This window comes from Pinus tabuliformis, chromosome 7 (assembly GCF_031772625.1).
Source record: "Pinus tabuliformis cultivar Carrire ecotype Pingquan chromosome 7, CPIR1, whole genome shotgun sequence".
NCBI classification, from domain to species: Eukaryota; Viridiplantae; Streptophyta; class Pinopsida; order Pinales; family Pinaceae; genus Pinus; species Pinus tabuliformis.
The window spans coordinates 1,960,250,532-1,960,268,798 of record NC_142293.1 but is presented as its reverse complement, the minus strand read 5'-3'; the positions used below and the strand labels follow the sequence as shown (position 1 = coordinate 1,960,268,798).

General features: G+C 33.9%; 1 protein-coding gene across 1 annotated transcript; it reads left to right on the top strand.

The window, feature by feature from the left end:
• The first annotated feature begins 14,667 nt into the window (after positions 1-14,667).
• LOC149256303 (cold-responsive protein kinase 1-like) lies at positions 14,668-17,168 on the top strand. Its single transcript, XM_089455304.1, has 7 exons — positions 14,668-15,319; positions 15,427-15,558; positions 15,670-15,809; positions 15,911-16,124; positions 16,225-16,459; positions 16,605-16,749; positions 16,863-17,168. The coding sequence occupies exons 1-7, from the start codon at positions 14,668-14,670 to the stop codon at positions 17,166-17,168; spliced, it is 1,824 nt and encodes a 607-aa protein (XP_089311430.1).
• Positions 17,169-18,267: the final 1,099 nt, after the last annotated feature.

Genomic DNA, 18,267 nt, shown 5'->3' with positions numbered 1-18,267 from the left:
CCGCACATGACGCATCTCATTTCCCTCGATTAGCTTTTGTTGTTCCAACTTTGGAACAACAGTTGTTCCATCTGCTGTTTTTCTACATAAAAAGTAATGAGAGTTAGTTTGGTCGGTCAAATCGTATCAAGAGCAGTTTCATTCATTCCTTATCAAAATCCTATCAATATGTTATTATATCATGGCACAAAATGGATAAGAAAGGAGGAAAAAGACAGTGATCAAGAGTAAATACATACCTATTGCAAGGCTCAACACTTTGCTATCTTATGTCCAGGAAATGTTAATAAAATTGAGGCATGTTAGAGAAATTTTGTGCAGTGATCATTCACATTTTTTAACAAATGTTTTTTATTTAAGAGGGGATGTGTGAACACAATTTTCAATTTTAGATTATTGATTGAGAATGTACTATTTGGATCCCTAAGTGATCATTGAAGAATAGTTTGGTATTTATTTTATTTTATTTTGATAAATTTTGTATTATTATTTTTCTATGTATGTAATGCATGAAATGTTAAGTTAAGAAAAATAAGTCTATTTTAATATTAGAAATCAAGTCAAGTGTGAGTTTGCGTGAATTAGTTGGCGAGAGAAAATTCAAGTTTACATAAAGTTTGCATGATTCCATATTTAATAAGTTTCATGTTTATATAAGTGTGGTTGGGTCATTGTAATGAGAAGAAAGAAGAAAGATCATAGATGAGCTATAACTCGATAGATTTATATGGGAGAATCAATTTTGTGTTTAATAGAGTAATTGAGAAGCATATCATGTGTTTTCGTGTATATTTTGTGCTTTGCTCTGTCATTCCTTCAAATTGGTATCAAAGAGATGTCAAATCTACTTTCTTAAATAAATTTCTGGAAGAGGAAATCTATGTGTAGCAACCTCTAGGTTATGAAGTTGAACATGATGAAGACAAAGTTTACTAATTCAAGAAATCACTCTATGACTCAAACAACATCCAAGAGCCTGGCATAGCAGAATGGACAATTATATGACTAGGAATGAATTCTCTATCAACTGATGAATTTAATGAAATTGAAATTGTTAATGAGCACATGCATGCTCAGATATCCCTCCATAGAGCAAAATAAAATTTTGTTGATATTAACTTTGATGAAGAACAATTAAATAGTGATGAATGTTTGCACATTATGCAATAGATTGATCTCATTGATTTTTTGTTATTTGGTGAGAGAAGTCTACTTGTATCTGGAAGCCAAGTGGAATAAAACATGTTTGTAGCAACAAAGGTTGTTAAAGAAATGGGAAATGAAGATTATGATGCAATGACATAGGAAGAGAAGGAAAAGGAAAAGAAGAAAGAAGAAGAGGAAAAATCTCTCATTGTAGAGCATAATGAAGATGTTTCTAACATTGATTTTGAGTGTGCAGTTTAACAAGCTAACAATATAGTTACAATTGTAACTAAAAGAGAAGATGAAGAGAAAGATGCAAGAAAGGACATGGAAGTTTCTGAAGACAAAGAATAAATAATTGAAACAACCTTTTAACAGTGGAGTCAAGAAGAGATCAAATTCAACTATAAATAAACATGGCAGAAAAAAGATCAAGAATATAAAGTGCAAGAAGAAAAGAAAGGTTCACAAGTTGAAGATAAAGAGTTGTCTCAGCAACCCATGTGTGAACAAATATTTGACAAGTAAGTTGTAGAAGATAGACTCAAAAATCTTAAATTGAAATAACAACAATGAAGGAATATGGATCTCAAACAAAGGAAGCACAGTTGAGAATGAAACATCCTCGAGGGTATATTATTTCGAAGGAACAAGAAATAAAATCCAACATTGTAAAAAAAATTTGAGTCATTGTAAGCCTAACTGAGACTTAGATCAGCATACATGTTTAAGTTATGTTTAGTAACGATTAAGTTAAGGTTGAGCCATATGGTTGTAATTAAGGGGGAGTGTTAGAAATAGTAATTACTCCCATATGCATGCAATTCATGAAGAGTTAAGAAAATAAAGTCAAGTCTAATATTAGAAGTCAAGTCTAGTGTGAGTTTCCATGGTTCCATATTTAGTAAGTTTGGTCCTTATATACCTATGGTTGGGTCATTGTTATTAGAAGCAACAATAAAGAAGAGAGACGAGTTTCATCTCAGTGGATGAATATGAGAGAATCAAGTTTGTGTTTAATACAGTAATTGAGTAGTAGCTTATGCATTTTTGTGTGTATATTTTGTGCTTTCCTCCTCTACCTTTCCTGCATTACCTTCGGGGGAGGTGGGAGCAGGAGGGGATCTTCTTAGCCCCAAAAAAATAATTGTGGTTCAATTTTCTTGGGGTCTCGGCCATATCACAAATAACCAAATGGAGTATCTTACTCTATATAAAGGAATGGAAATTTCTTTGAAAATAAATGTTATAAATCTACTAGTCTTCAGCAATTCAAAAATTATAATTCCATAGGTGGTTCAGGCTAGAAAGAAGTTAGATTATGACCTCCCTCCCACTCTTCAAGTGGTTTTTCTCCTTGTCTCTCAGCTCGAGAATGTTGAGTTTTTCCATGTTTATAGACATTTGAATTCTTTGGCTGATGAATTAGCAAAAAAGGGCTCAATGATGGAACAACGACGACTACAGTTAAATCAAGCAATGTTCAAAATCTCTCATATCCTTTATTCATCAAAACATATGTATTTCTATTCAAATTTTATAGCATATGGAAATATGCTCCAAGAAGAGAATGGAAATGGCTTTTGTTGTGATACTCTTCTTGCAAGAAACCAAAATGGTCGTCTTAGAAAATCGATCAGTGACCATAAACACATAGTCAATAGCATTCTTGGTAGAAGGAAGGCTAGCCAACCTATATGGATTCCCAAGGGTAGATAGGAGTAGGCAGAGGGGTGTACAAGAATTTATTCTTAATGGTTGGTTTAGCGTTGGTATAGGTAGTGTAGGATCTGATATACTTGCCAATATTCTATGATTTTTTTTCCAATTAAAATACTTCTACACTACTTCCATTGTCTTCTCTACACCAAAGTGCTCTCTAGCCTGATTATAATGTTCCTCCCGAATTAGCAAGGCACACTCACTTTAAGGAACACAAAGGTGTCCTAGGCAATGCAATATTCCATCCTAGAGGTGGTAATATGGAACTAGCTTACCGGTCATCAACATCTAGAAGATGGTCATGAATTCTAAAGTAATGTTGTATAGTTACAACCATGTAGAGGTCTCTTTCAAAAAATAGTTGAGAACTATGGTTAGTGCCATAATCGGTGGTCGACTTAAGTAGTCTGTAACATGATTGGTGTTACCCGTCTTGTATTTGATGTTCAAAAGGAATTTTTGTGAGTATGTGGATCATTTTTTATGGCAATCATTTTGTAACTTCTCTCGTGTCAACGAAAATTGAAGAGGCATATGATACATGTGGATGATTGTCTCCTTCCCTATCATATAATGTTTCCACTATTTGCAGGCCTATAGAATGGAATACATCTACTTATCATAGGTGGGGTATCCTCAGACAATATCATGGTGTTTCACTATAATAGGCTACCAGATGCCCTCACTAAATGAGTATTGCACTAAGAGCATAGTTAAATGTATCTGTGTCGATCTCAAATGGTTGTTGTAGGGTTGGAAGGGTCAAAACTATTGTGGAGAAAATGTAGTGTTTTATCTCTTCCCTTGGTTACTTTACTTCAGGGTCAAGCGATATAAGCGAACCTTGGCACAAACCTTCAGTAGAAGTTAGCAATGACCAAGAAGTTAGGAAGCTCTATTAGAGTTTTTGATGTTAGCCAATAAAAAATGGTTTGGATCTCAGCTAAACCTACATGCACTCCTTGCTCATCAATAATTTAGTTCGGGTATTAGATCTTTTCCATGGCAAAAGGGCATGTTTCCAGGTTAGCACATATTTTGTGCTAGCATAGAGTGTGGAGGACCTAATGAATATGTTACCAATGTTCTTCCCAAACCCTACTGAAGATGAGGATATCATCTAAATATACAACCATGAAAAATTTGGTGAAAGGCCAATATATCATCCATCATCCTCTTGAAAGTTGTTGGGGAATTTTTCATGCCAGAAGGCATGACCAACCATTCAAAAGGACCCTCTGTGGACTTGAAATTAGGCTTCCACACTTTAGTTAGTTCTATTGGGACTTGTGGTAGTCAGACTTCAAATCAATCTTATTGAAATGATTTTCTCCTTTGAGTCTGTCAAGAAGCTCATCAATCTGAGCAATCGGTACTGGTTCTTGATTGTGATTTTGTTTAGGGCTCAATAATCAATGTAGAGTTGCTAGGTCCCATATTTATTTTTCACAAGTACAATTGCGATTCCACATGGTGAGGATCTCATTCAAATGTGCCATTTTTTTAGTAGCTCTTGAATAAGCTGCTTGATTTCATCATTCTTCGTAAGAGAACAGTGATAGATTGGCTCGTTGGGAATGTGTGCGTTGGGGGTCAAGTCAATTTAATGGTTGACCTTATAGTGAAGAGTTATCCATGTGGAGGAGGCCAATATGTCTCCATTCTCCTCCATGATATTATTCATTTGTTGTCGCTACTTGGCGGAGCCTTGTGTGGAGGCCATGGATGTGGCTACAATAATCCCATTACTTTGAGATAAATTCAAGAGGAATAAAATTTTCCTATTTTATGAGAGGATCTTACTACATTAGTTAGTAAAAAGGGTTAACTCTGGTATTTTGTATAACTGTCTAGCCAAAGTAATAATAACACTACAAGGTCTAGACTCATATGTAAGATGTCGCTTCAAAAAATATGGTTGGCCTAACAAAAAATCATAATATTCAAGGGCAGAAACATCACATAATGCCTCATCCGTGAAGTTCTTGATGCTATAGGGTAGGTGGCATTTTTGGTTGACTCAAATATCTTTCCCTTGGTGGAGACACCCAATGGTGTACAGCTACAGGCATTGAATTCTCAATAGGCCTAGCCACTTAATGACCTCTGCTGATGTGAGGTTCATTTGAATCCAACTATCAAAAATGAATATAATTATGGTGCCCTTCTCCCATATTTTTGCATGGAAGATTCATTCATCTTCCTTCGAATCTTCAGGGTCACTTTGTTTGAACCTAGCAGTGGCAATGATGGTTTTAGATTTTGCATCAATGGTTTTTTCCCTTGTTTAGGTTTTGTTGAAAGATGAAACCTACATTCGATTTTCAGGCTTTTAGCTCAATTACGAGAAACTACTTTTCATGGAATTATTTTGTGTTATGAGTGGCACTCTTATCAAACTTGTACCACATTCCTGTATCTTTCTTCATATTCCCAATGCCATTATTTGTTGGCAGCTTTGATGGGTTGTCCTAGGGTGGTCTACCCTGGCTCTATCCTTTTTTATGTGTTTTTTGGATACTTGTGCCCTACTTTCTTTGTGAATGGTTGGTAGAATCAAAGGCCTTACTTCTTCTACTTAAACTTTTTCTCAATTTTAATAGCATATTACTATGTTGCACCAAGCAAGGAGATGTCCAAAACACCTTATTTTGTTTTGATGTAGTGTATATAGTCGCAGTACTTAAGCACTAGATGTCACTCAAATTTTTTGATATCCAACTTGGTGCACAAGGTGTGAAAGATATATGTGAACTCTTGCATGGTTTGTTCCCTTTTTTACCATAGTGTGGCCCATCTCATGTACTAGTCTTCATCGCTTCCAACAAGCTAATATTGTTCCTAATAGCATTTCTAAAAGAATCCTAACTGGTTGCAACTATGAATAGTGGGGATTCCCCTCTAGCCCTTTGCTCACAGTAATTTTACCACCAATCATTGACATGGGGGGTGGCCTTAAAGAGTGGAAATATAATATTTTCTCTATCGAAAAATTTGTAGAATAAAAAATACCATTCTAGTAGATTTAACCATTTTTCTAGATCATTTTTGTCTATCTAATATTCAAATATAGGCATATAAATATTTACTGAACTTTAAATGGGGTGGCAGCTCCAAAGTCGCCATTTGATGAATATGCATCTCCTATTGGCATCCCTCGAAGGATCCAGGAAACTTTATCCATCATTTTGTTCCTTTTTCACTCGAGGGCTTCTTCAAGCAACATCTTAATAAGATATCCTACTCCCTCATCTTTTATTTCTTCTTCCATGGGAGGAAATTGGGTTCAACGAGGATGGTCTTGCAACTGTTCAAACAATTTAAGTCCCATCTCCTTATACCCCAACCTCGTCAGGGACGTGCATAGAAAAATAGAGAAAGAATATACCACTTTGATACCACTGATCAAAATTTATGAAGGGAAGAAAATGAAATACATATTAATAATAAAAAAACATAGATATACAATGAAACTTGACTTCAATTAAATAATGGGAAAATATTAAAAATGGTATACAAGTAGAATGAAGCAAACTAGCTCGAACAATGGTAGCTTATCTCTAAGAAGAGATGTGACACCTGCACACCTTCATCAACTATATTATATTGAGCATAACAAGAATTTTTATCATTAATGAATAATGATAAACCATAAAAATTAGAAACCCTAACCCTAGGAGATGAAGCACCAAAAGCTTATAGGCATCAATGGGGTGAGTTGGAAGATCAAGTTACCAAGGTTGTCACTTTATCATACGATATTTTTTTGGTGCACACTATATCCCATTTGAAAGGTCTATCCGAGGAGAACACATTCCAATTGCCATGTTTCCCAAAGAAATTTCGTTTTGGGCCTCAAAATGGCTCTAGAAGTTCACGACATAAAATTTGATAAAAATAGAAGTGTCAAAATAGGAAAATTATGCTATGAGCCAAAGGAATAGATGGGGGGCTACCAATATCCACCCGAATCAATACTAGCTTATGAAAATTTGTTTGACTATCCATGGGGTCTAAATATGAAAGCTATTATTTCCCTTGAGATAAAATGAATAAAGTTGAATGGAAATAATAGGCTAATTGTAATCATGCTTAATCCTCATGAAGGAAAACAACACATTAAAGCATTTCATGATGATGCAAAATAAAAATGACAATACCAAGTCATGCAGGAATACAAAGACAATATGGAGCCTAATGCAGTAGTAAAATTATTTTAGGCTCACCCCTTCCCATCAGACAAAACTCGGATACCAAGATCTATGAATGGAAGATTGAAAACTATGAATACAAGGCTAAAGAATGTTTCTATATTAAAGTAGTACCAATTATGAAGACCTAACCATGTTTTATAGGGAAATAAGTTCCTGTTATATATGAAATAAAATTAATGCAATCCATGACACTACTTCCAAAAGAGCTAAAGAAGAAATTTGGCACCTCCCTAAAATTTAAAAACATAATTCTCCTTCAAATCACCTTGATAATGTTTCTAAATTAGTAGATGAATAAGGAAGAATATGATTTATTTTCTAACTTTTGCTATAAAAGAAACAAGATCGTGGGATACTCATGCCCCTCAACTTTAGACATGGAAAAATACTACTACATATTTTTTTGAATATTTTTGGGGAAATAAAATATATATATTGGCCAACATTCCCCAATTTAAGTTAAGATGTGATGTTACAACCCACGTTGAACAATTTGAAATAGAATGGAAAAGGATTGTGTACAAAGATGATAGATTCTAGCCATAGATGTTCCATAGTAATCTCAATGGCATTTCTAATAAGTGGTATAAATTTGAAGAAGCTTAGGGATAAATACTCCATTTGAATGAATTAAAGAGTAATTTTATAGTATGCTTTGAGTTTAATCCTGCTGAGAAAGAATTAATTGAAGTAGATCAACAAATTGAATACATTATTAAGAAAGAAACTCTTGTAGAATTAATGGAAATAGGAAAAGTGAAAGTCAACTATTGATTGACTTTGAGATGAAAATATATATATATATATATATAGATATATCATTTCAACAACCAGTAGAAACGGAAGCCTCCCAAATCAACATGGACAACATCAATATTTGAGGGAAAATATTATGATGGAAAAAGGATCACCCTAAGAACCATAAACAAATTAGAATGATACTTAAGATATATATAGAGAAGAAAATAAAAATCTTAGAATCTAGACTTCCCACATTCATACTAAGAAGTGAAGGTAGGATACTAGAAACTCTAGGATTCAAAGACTCCTAAATGGATGGATGTCGAATTAAAAATAAAAAAATCGACATATATAATGATGGTTGACTAAAAATTTCTTGAGTGGGTGATTACTCACTAGAAAAATAAACCATTTAATTCATCAACCTTCTTAAGGATTATCAGGGAACATTCACAAGAGGCTATAAATCTTTTAAGGGACTTGTAGAGGAAATGGGGGAGATGAAAATCAACCTCATGCTAGGATCCGAGTTGATTAAGAAATGATTTATAAATTGGCCCGCAAGTAAAATTCAATTGTACAAAAAGAAATTGAAGGGATGCTAGCTATTGACATCATATATTCTATAGGAATGTTAGACTCGACAAGTCTAGTGGTTGTGCAACCAAAGAAGCATGACATGAAGAAATTAAGAAGGTGTGTTGATTTTTGTGGTATGAATATGTTAACAGTAATAGATCCATAGCGAACTCCACTCGCTAATGAAATTATAAATGAAGTTGCAAGGCATGAGCGCTACTCATTCAAAAACAGTTTCTCAAGGTATTTAATCAAGTACCCATAGTAGAATATGACTAAGAAAGGATAACATTTGTTTCAAAATTTGGTTATTTTGAATATCAATTTATGTCATTTAGAATAAAAAAACACTTCCCCAAAATTGTGATAAAATCATTCCAGGAGTATATTTGTAAGAATATAAGGCCAGATCACATTACAATGAGGCGAAAAGGAGATTTTAACATAAATGAAAAATGAGGAAACCCTGACATCCAAAATGCTAACCATAGGAGATCAAACACTAATAGTATTGTCAGCCTTGATGGAGTTAGTTGGTATGTCAACTTCCGAGGGTTTTAACTTTTGCATATGATATTTGCATGGAAAGCTCAATAGCTTGTTGGAAAGGTCTAGCCAAGAAGTATGCATTCCCACTAGGTCAAGTTGAGAGCTTGCAACTAACAATGAAGTTCTGGCACATAAAATAAAAATTGTGTAAGGCCTTAAAATGGCCCTGAAAGTTCAGGAGAATTTTTTTTTTTAGAAAAAATAACAAGATGGAGAGATTTTCTTTGAGCCCGTGGAATATGTGGGTGTCCAAAAATATCCACTAGGATCATGGAGTTCATAGCTTCAATTGAAAATATATGGATGAATATGCCTCACGATGCTTCTATTCTCCTATATTTTAAAATGATGGAACTTGGGATACAAAATTTTGAATAAGGCCAAGGGGAATTTCTTGGGTCATCTAGTGAAGTCCCATCTTTGGATTTATTTAACTCTTATATTTATTCTCTTGAAATTGCAATTAAATTGACCACTCCAAACCCCCCATTGATGAGGATATTGTACCTTATTTATGCCTTGATGGAAATCATCAAGGAATTGTAAGAACTCATAAGACCACTTACCCTTAAACTCTTCTCGTAGTTCATGACAATGACATGATTCTAGGGTCTCCCTGGAATCATTAGCCTTTAGGAACATGGAAATAGAATAATATGTGGCAGGGCCCCCTCATGGTGTGTTGTATGTTTTCGATAATGAGCCATAAATTCATACATGTAAATAAGAATTCTTGGCCTATGTTTGACAAAGGACACTACATGGCATAACCAATCTGAGTGGATTGCACCTAGTATATTATGTATTTAATATTTTGGTTTGGTGTGTGATGTGAGCGCATTTTATTTTTGCATGTGGTTTGTTTTGGTTTGATGTTTATCATGATTGCTGCCAATTCATATTTGTCAATTAAATCCCCTTGACCTTTTCATAAGTACACCCACGATGAATCTATAAGGTTACATACGTTAGTCTTTTAACTATGTTGATGTTTATCAAAAGGAATAAGGATTGATGCAAACATGCATGTATACAAAACACGGATTTAAAATAACTTAATTTAATGTCATAAGTAAGAGTTGAATCGCATGTAGCTAGTACATCATATCCAAAAATCCAAAGTTTTGTAAAATATAAAAAAAATCCAAAAGAAAAAATAAAGTAGATGATCATGTTCTTACCTAATTTATCCATTGTTTCTTTCTCTATGTGATTTAACCAAGGTTATTGACTTTTGGATTCTTTTTATAGGTATGAGTGACATTTTTAGGGATATTCATTGAACTTGAGGTTGTGTTTTCAATCTCAACATATAGTGTTATGTCACTCTCTACATTTTCACTTTCGTTGTTAACTATCTATGCTTTCTTCAATGTGTCATAAGTCCAACCCCCGTAGGCTACAAAATTAACCCCTTATTTATTGAAAATAGTAACTTGAATGGTAGAGCCTACCCTTAATGGATACCTTAGAATAACACCATCTTACCATTTTTGTGTCCATGTTTTGACATTTTCTAGGCCAAAGAATCCTCCTATAAACCCACCATGAAATGAAATTAAGTCTCATATCTCTCTCTTCTTCTAACTTTTGGCCACATCTCGAGGATGATCCAAATCACTTTCTTATGGCTTTATAGTTATTGAAGTTTGTTGTTACTAATGTGCTAGTGCTTATTTCTATGCCTTTTTTATTCCCTCCTTTGTTTACTGCCATCGCAATCACAATTTATGTCTTTCTATTTGTAGCATGTTGTTCTTTTTTCTGGTAATCTTATCCTCCCGGGAGATATTACTAGGATAACTAAATTTACCTTACCAACCTCTTTACTTTCCTCTACTTAGGAAGGTTTCACCAACCTGGAACTTGATGCTTCTCATTTATACCACTCATTTCTTCCAGATGAATTTCCTTTTCATCTTATTCCTACTCATTAAAAAATGAAATCCATAGAGCTTACTCTTCTCCATTTGTTTCATTTGTTAAAACAACAAAAACTTATACCAAAATAAATTTTACTTTTACCTCAACTCATTAAAATATCAACGAAAAAATACACTATTGAGTACATTTTTAACTCCTTTTGCAACTCATTAAAACTAAACAAAAAAAACACTATCGAAATTAATTTTCTTATCTTTCATGCTTGCTAATATATGAAGGCGATACTAAAAAAATGCATGAGCAAATTATTAATAAACATAAAAGTTAAAAAATCACAATCACAAAGTACACAAAGATTTAGTCGGAAAGAGAGAAAGCCATCCAACCTGTTAGAGTTACAACTCTAATTTTTTTCATCAATCAACTTCATTGTTTATAGTACAACATATATTACCCCACATCATCAAAAATATGTAAATCATTAACATTAATTATATTGTAACATTAATTTATTAACTAGATTTAGAAAAGCATTGGCTAAACCACAAAGCACCACAAAATAACCAAGGTGAAAATTATGTATCAAAAATCAATGTAAAAAGCCACCCAATATTTTTTTTCCAGGAATTGGCACATGTAAGGGGGCTACCAGCCCCTACTACACCTAGTGCAACAAATCATGCATAGGTCTTCTCAACCCATCAATACACCCAATGGAACGAATCACACATGGGTCTTGTCGTGCAAAGAGTATGGCACACAGAAAAAAAGCAAGCCCTCTAATAACATAACATGACCAAAGGAAATGACACTCTTCAAGGAAAATGCTAAGCCCTAAAAGATATCACAAGACATGAAAAAAAAACGATGAAATTTTGGAAGTTTTACTTAATCCAACACAACTATCACTTATTACTCAAAATCAAAACACATAAAACTATCATATCAAAAAGAATAAATGTAAAATTTAGATCAAAGAAATCCCACAAATCAACAACATATACCCTTGGGAAGACACAATATTTCAAATTTATCCCCTTGGGGAAGACACAGTGTTTCAAATTTATCTTGTCTGTCAAGTGGATATTTGATGATGGTCATTTTTTTTTCATATCTGTAAATTCAATTGTTATGTATATTTTCTAGTGTCAATTTTTTTTTTTGTGTTGTTATATGCAATTTTGTTATAACAGTTGGGAGGTAAGCTTGCAAGTATTCATGTTTAGAAAAATGAAATGTAATACATCATTAGTCTAACTCTACAACACCAAAAAATATATCGAGGTTCAAGTGGTTGTTGGAAACCACAACTCTCTAGAAGTAAGGCTCAAAACAAAACAATTTCTCAATTGGGAAAGGTGCAACAACTAAAAATATAATTTGAGGAAGCAAGATTTTATTATATTTCAAGCTTTCATTTGCACTAAAAAACTATACAATAATATGACATATATTGTAGTAAATATGTCTATTTATATAAACATTCGACTACTAAGTAATCAATATTTTAAAAAATATGTAATTATAGAATTCATTTTGTTGCATCTTTGCATGCCTGCTAAGATATATTTGATTATTTATAGGCATTTATTTTGACACGCACATATACTAATGTAAACATGGAAAATACCGTTTCTAAACCTCTAAAAATGCAATGTAGGATCAATGATATCTCTTTCAATAATACATAGAGAAATAGAATTACTAATGTTATTATTTTAAAAATCGGTTATTCATATGACCAAGTAGTAAACAATACAAATATGAATTTTTTTACTGGATGATGGACGCTAAAAATATATTTTCCAATCATCCATGCCTTAAATTATTGAGATCATTTACCAGAAAATATTCTCCTGTAAATGTAACAATATTTTAAAATGTAATAATCTTTTCTAGAGAAACACATGCCCCTTATCTAATTTATAATGATAAAAAATTATCTCAAATACTTTAAACATCAAACTGTTAAATTCCATAAATAAGATTCTCACTTATCTCATAAATTAAATAGAGTTGAAATGCCGCAATATATTTATTAGACATCAAAAATAAGCTTACAATTCCACCGTTACACCTTATAAGCTTACAGCATGCTTAGAATAAATTATAAGCTGATAATAATTAATTTTACGAATGAAAATTTCACTCACTAATAGGGAAGGTTCTCATGAGAAAGACAAGGGATAAAAAGGGACATATACAATAAAATCCTATTGATGATAGAGATGAATAAAAAATCGTTTTAAGAATTAAAACTTTAAAAAACAAAGTGAATAATTTATGAAATATATATCATTGTGAAATTAGAATATAGTATTTCCCTAATTTTTCTCTATATTATTTCTAACCAATTGATCAAAATTACTGAAAAGAAAAAATAAGTGATACAACTGAAAAAATAAAATGGTAAAGAGAAATAGTTGGTGCAACTAAAAACTCAACTTCTATGTGTAACCACTAATTAGAATTGAAATCATTTAGTAAAATGTATGATTTATTATTTATATAGTTACACATCAATTTTGCAACCTATCATTTTTAGCATTTCAAAAGTTTTGTTACCATTAAAATTACCAAAAACATTTCGTACCTCAAACTCCAAGCCTGCTTCAGCTGGCCTCTTCCTTGTAATTATCCTTTGGAATTCGCGAGTTGCCATTGTAATTATAAACGTTCTCACGAACTAAATAAAACGCTAATACATCGCGCTGACGTGATTATCACGAATACAGAATCCTATCAAACGCACAGCCTCTACCATGCAAGAGTCCCAGGCCTCTACCATGCAAGAGTCCCAGGCTTTGAATTTTGTTAATGGCGGAACCCATTCCAGGCCACGCTTTTCGCCGTTTGAATTTCTTTTCATAGTCAGGCCCCTCTTTGGGAAACCCGTAAAATCAGGGTTAGGAAAATGAATAAAGTAGGTTAGTCTCATGCTTTGAATTTTGTTAATGGCGGAACCCATTCCAGGCCACGGTTTTCGCCGTTTGAATTTCTTTTCAGAGTCAGGCCCCTCTTTGGGAAACCCGTAAAATCAGGGTTACGAAAATGAATAAATTAGGTTAACATTGCAACAACTCATCAAATCAGACACAGGGAAACGCGTAAAATCAGGGAATAAAGTAGGCGAACATGGCAACAACTCATCAAATCAGACGGTGGAGGAATTGCGTCAATAGTTATAAGTGGTTGGAATTTGGTTAAAATAATTTTATAAAATTTATGCTTAAATCATATTTTTATGGTCAAATTTAAATCAAGTTTTTGATAATAAAAATAGATTCAGCACTATCACAAACTTTAAAGCAATCCAAATTCTAAAATTTGATAATTATAGAAATTTACAAAAATCCAAAAAAAAAAATTATCATAATATTACCAAAAGTCTGGTTAGGCTAAGGCGGCCATCAAATCACAGTCTAGTTAGACTACGGCGATCAAATCGGACCCCAATCTAGACCGCGCTTTTCGGGGTTTGAATTTCTTTTCAATGTGGCTCATTCCCCGCCGTGTCTTCGGGAAAACCGTAAAAACAGGGTTATGCTATCACGTTGCAGCGAAAAATGAATAAATTATGCTGCAACATTGCAACGTCTCATCAAATTAGTAAGAATCGAGAAGAGGCGGTTGAGCTAATGCCCTATCTGATATGAAGATGAAAATATTAATCGGCTGCATGTTACTTTTCCCCACTGTATGGACGCCTCTGCATCTCTTAGGAACTGAAATCACTCCCATATTTTCTCCCATTTGGTATGTTTGTGGGAATACAAAATATATACATGGTGACGATTTCCATCGTAATCTGAACCTGGTTTTGGAATCATTGATGGGAAACACTTCGACCAGTGGATTCAGTACTCATGTTAAGGGACAAAACAAGTATAGTACTGTTTACGGGTTTTTCCAGTGCAGACCAGATTTCAATTCCTCCGATTGCAAATTGCGGGCACTTGCAGCTAAAAAAGGCATTCTTCAGAAATGCCAAAGCACTTCTGGATTCATTTTTATAGACGGTTGCATCTTACGTTACGACAATCATAATTTTCAGAACGATTATAATGAGAGTAGCAAGTTTGTTAAAACCTGTAGCCCTATCGTAAGCGCTATGCCAGAGCAATTCGGAAATACTACCGAGGAGGTACTGTCAAAACTTATCGACAAAACTGTGCAGCGTCACACACTTTGGGTTACAGACAAATTCGAAACTGGTTATCCGGGTCTGCCAGAAATCTACAGCATAGCCCACTGTTGGGATTTGACCCAAACGAACTGCCGATCCTGCTTAGATAAGGGTCGATCGATTATATCCGGTACCCGTCGGTCGACCATATCCAGTGCGGGATGCGAATCTGGAGTCATTGGAGCATGCTACTTAAGTATGAACTGCATTTTGCGTTACGAAGTCTTTCAGTTTTTCAATGCTTCCTTCATCCCATTGCGGCCTGCGCCACCGCCCGGTGAAAGTCATCCTGTATCCGGTATTTTCTTTCGGATGTAGTTTACAACGATAAGGGATATAGTGTTTTGTTCATATTCTGCAATAAAACATAGTCACTTTACTAAAGCTACCTGTGCAAATTTGCAGGAGGCAAAATGTCTAAGGTGCATCGGATTTCTTTCAGTGTAGTAGCCGTTATGCTTGGATTAATTGCAGCCACAGCCCTTTGGATGTTGAATTGTCGTCGTAAACCTGGGGAACGCATTTCTAGAAGCAGAGGTTCTGAAATTGTTAAGTCATTTGTGTGTGCTTCATAAACATGTATCATGTGAACTGTTACATCGATTTTTTAACACAAAATAAATAGATGCAATCTAAACGTTTTCGCAGGTGGAGGAGGAGAAATTAACTTATCACCAACTATAGCTAATCCGGAACTTATAATCAAGTACGACATACTGAGAGAGGCTGCGTCAAATTTTAATGAGGAAAACAAGCTTGGCCAGGGAGGTTTTGGATCCGTCTTTAAGGTAAGCGCTTCATATTATTGTTTTCTGTCGAATTAGATATTTGGGACCTGCAGCTTCCATAAAGAATAGAAATAATTTTAAAGTTTATTGAATTGCTGTAGGGGATTCTACCTGATGGAAGAGAGGTAGCAATTAAACGGTTGAATATAGATTCAAGGCAAGGAGACACTGAATTTCTCAATGAAGCAAATCTCATCAGTCGTGTTCAGCACAAGAATCTAGTGAAGTTGCTTGGTTGCTCCGTGAAAAGCTCAGAAAGGCTACTAGTTTACGAATACCTCCAGAACAGCAGTCTCAACAAGATTCTATTCGGTAGTTTATCTCTCTTTAACTACCTAGTCGCTGCATAGATCTTTGACCTGTTCGAGTTTTACAATGTAGCTTGCTAAGGTTTTTGCTTGCTCAATGAATGCAGATAGAACGAAACCCCATTTGCTTGACTGGAGAGAGAGGTATGAAATCATAGTTGGAACTGCGCGTGGGCTTGCCTATCTTCACGAGGAATCTGAGATTCGAATCATCCACAGAGATATCAAAGCAAGCAATATTTTACTAGACAATAAATACAGACCCAAAATAGCAGACTTTGGCTTAGCCAAACTATTTGCAGAAGATCAGAGCCACGTTAGCACTAAGATTGCAGGAACTTTGTAAGAATTCTCTTCAGATTTCAATATCTTGATGTCCCCAACTTTATTTAATAAATTACAGGATATGAACCCAGTACAATTCACATCTGCGAGAAATCGTCATATAACTTTAAGAAGGTTAAGATATGTGGATTTCATTGTGCAGTGGTTACATGGCGCCTGAATACGCCTTCCGTGGACAGCTGACAGAGAAAGCAGATGTATTCAGTTTCGGAGTAGTCGTTCTTGAGATTATCAGCGGAAGAAAGAATCAGAGTTTGCCCCAACACACGGAATTTCTTCTCGAGGCGGTATGGCTCACGTAGATCTCATCTTTAAAATAAAATTGCTAGTAAAACGTCCATAGAAGTATGGTTATTCTTAACTGATGTTTTATATTTTGTGGATATTGGTCAAATACCAGACATGGAGACTATATAAGGAAGAAAGAACGTTAGAACTTATGGATCCCTCATTGGAGGGCAGTTATTTGTGCGAGGAAGCGATGAGAGCGATTAAAATTGGTCTTCTGTGCACCCAAGCGGCTGCAGCGTTGCGGCCTACAATGCCCCGCGTGGTGTCGATGCTGACGAGTGAGCGAGAACAAGTTTCTTCGCCGACAAGGCCCGCATTCGTAGATGTGGAGGGTGTGGACACACCTCACCAGATTCGGCGTCCTAGCCATTCAGGAAGTGTCGATCTTTCATCATGCACTGTGGAGCCCAGGTGAAAATCAGCGAATGGTAAAATTTATAGAATTTACACCGGCAATGGCAATGTATATAATAATTATTGGGTAACTTACATGGGATTGAATTTTGAATTTCATGTTTTAAGTATTATTTCAAAGAGATCATTAGTAAATTATGAATTTTATATTTTATATTTGGAATAAATCCCTTAAATAATGGATAAAATTAAATAATTTTTTTTAATTATATAAAGAAATAATAAATTCTTTTGTAAATATAAAATGTTTAAATATTAATAATAATAACTATATTATGTTAATTATATATTATTATAAAGCACCCTTGTTCCATTAATTACATCACTGAAACTAGATATCACAAATCATGATACAGTTTAGTGTTTAAGTTCTCTATGTAAACACTTCAAATTGTTTACCTTGAGAACGACTATGGAATTTAGTTTGAAAATAAATTTATCCCGAGTAGTATTCAATTCACCTTATCATGCATGAGATGAAAGATTATTTGTAATTACATAAAAATGTTTTTATTTTCCTTTTATTTAATATTGTTGATAATGTGATTTTCGTTTATTCATTTAAATTTGTTCTTAATATTTATACAATAAAATGAGAATGTGCTTATTTTTAAATTATTTTATGGTGTTTATTTATATTTTTCAGTGTAAATGTTACTTAGTTTTTTTATTGTTTTTTCTTTCTTAAATGACTGATGTTTTTGGTTTTTTTCTTAATTATTTGGTTTTTTCTTAATTTGTTTCTTTAACAACTATACAAAATATTTAAAATATTTATCTTAAATACGGATCTAAAATGAGTCGGATCCAATTTCTTTAGGTATAAAAGTTTTTATGAGCTTACATTATTTTTTTGTATTTTTAGATTTTTTTATTTTTTATTTTGGCCCTGTTATCACTCCAAGAAACTCTCATAGGTTGTAGCTCGGAGATGCCTAGTAACATATAAATTCAACTTATTGTTACAATGGAAGAATGGAAAGAATGATGCTTGTCCAAGCCAGATAACCACTTCTACTTTGTTTCACTCCAGACATGCGTGAACACCCTCAGACTACAAGGCTTTAGACCACCAAATGCTCACAGTTTAGAGATTGGGT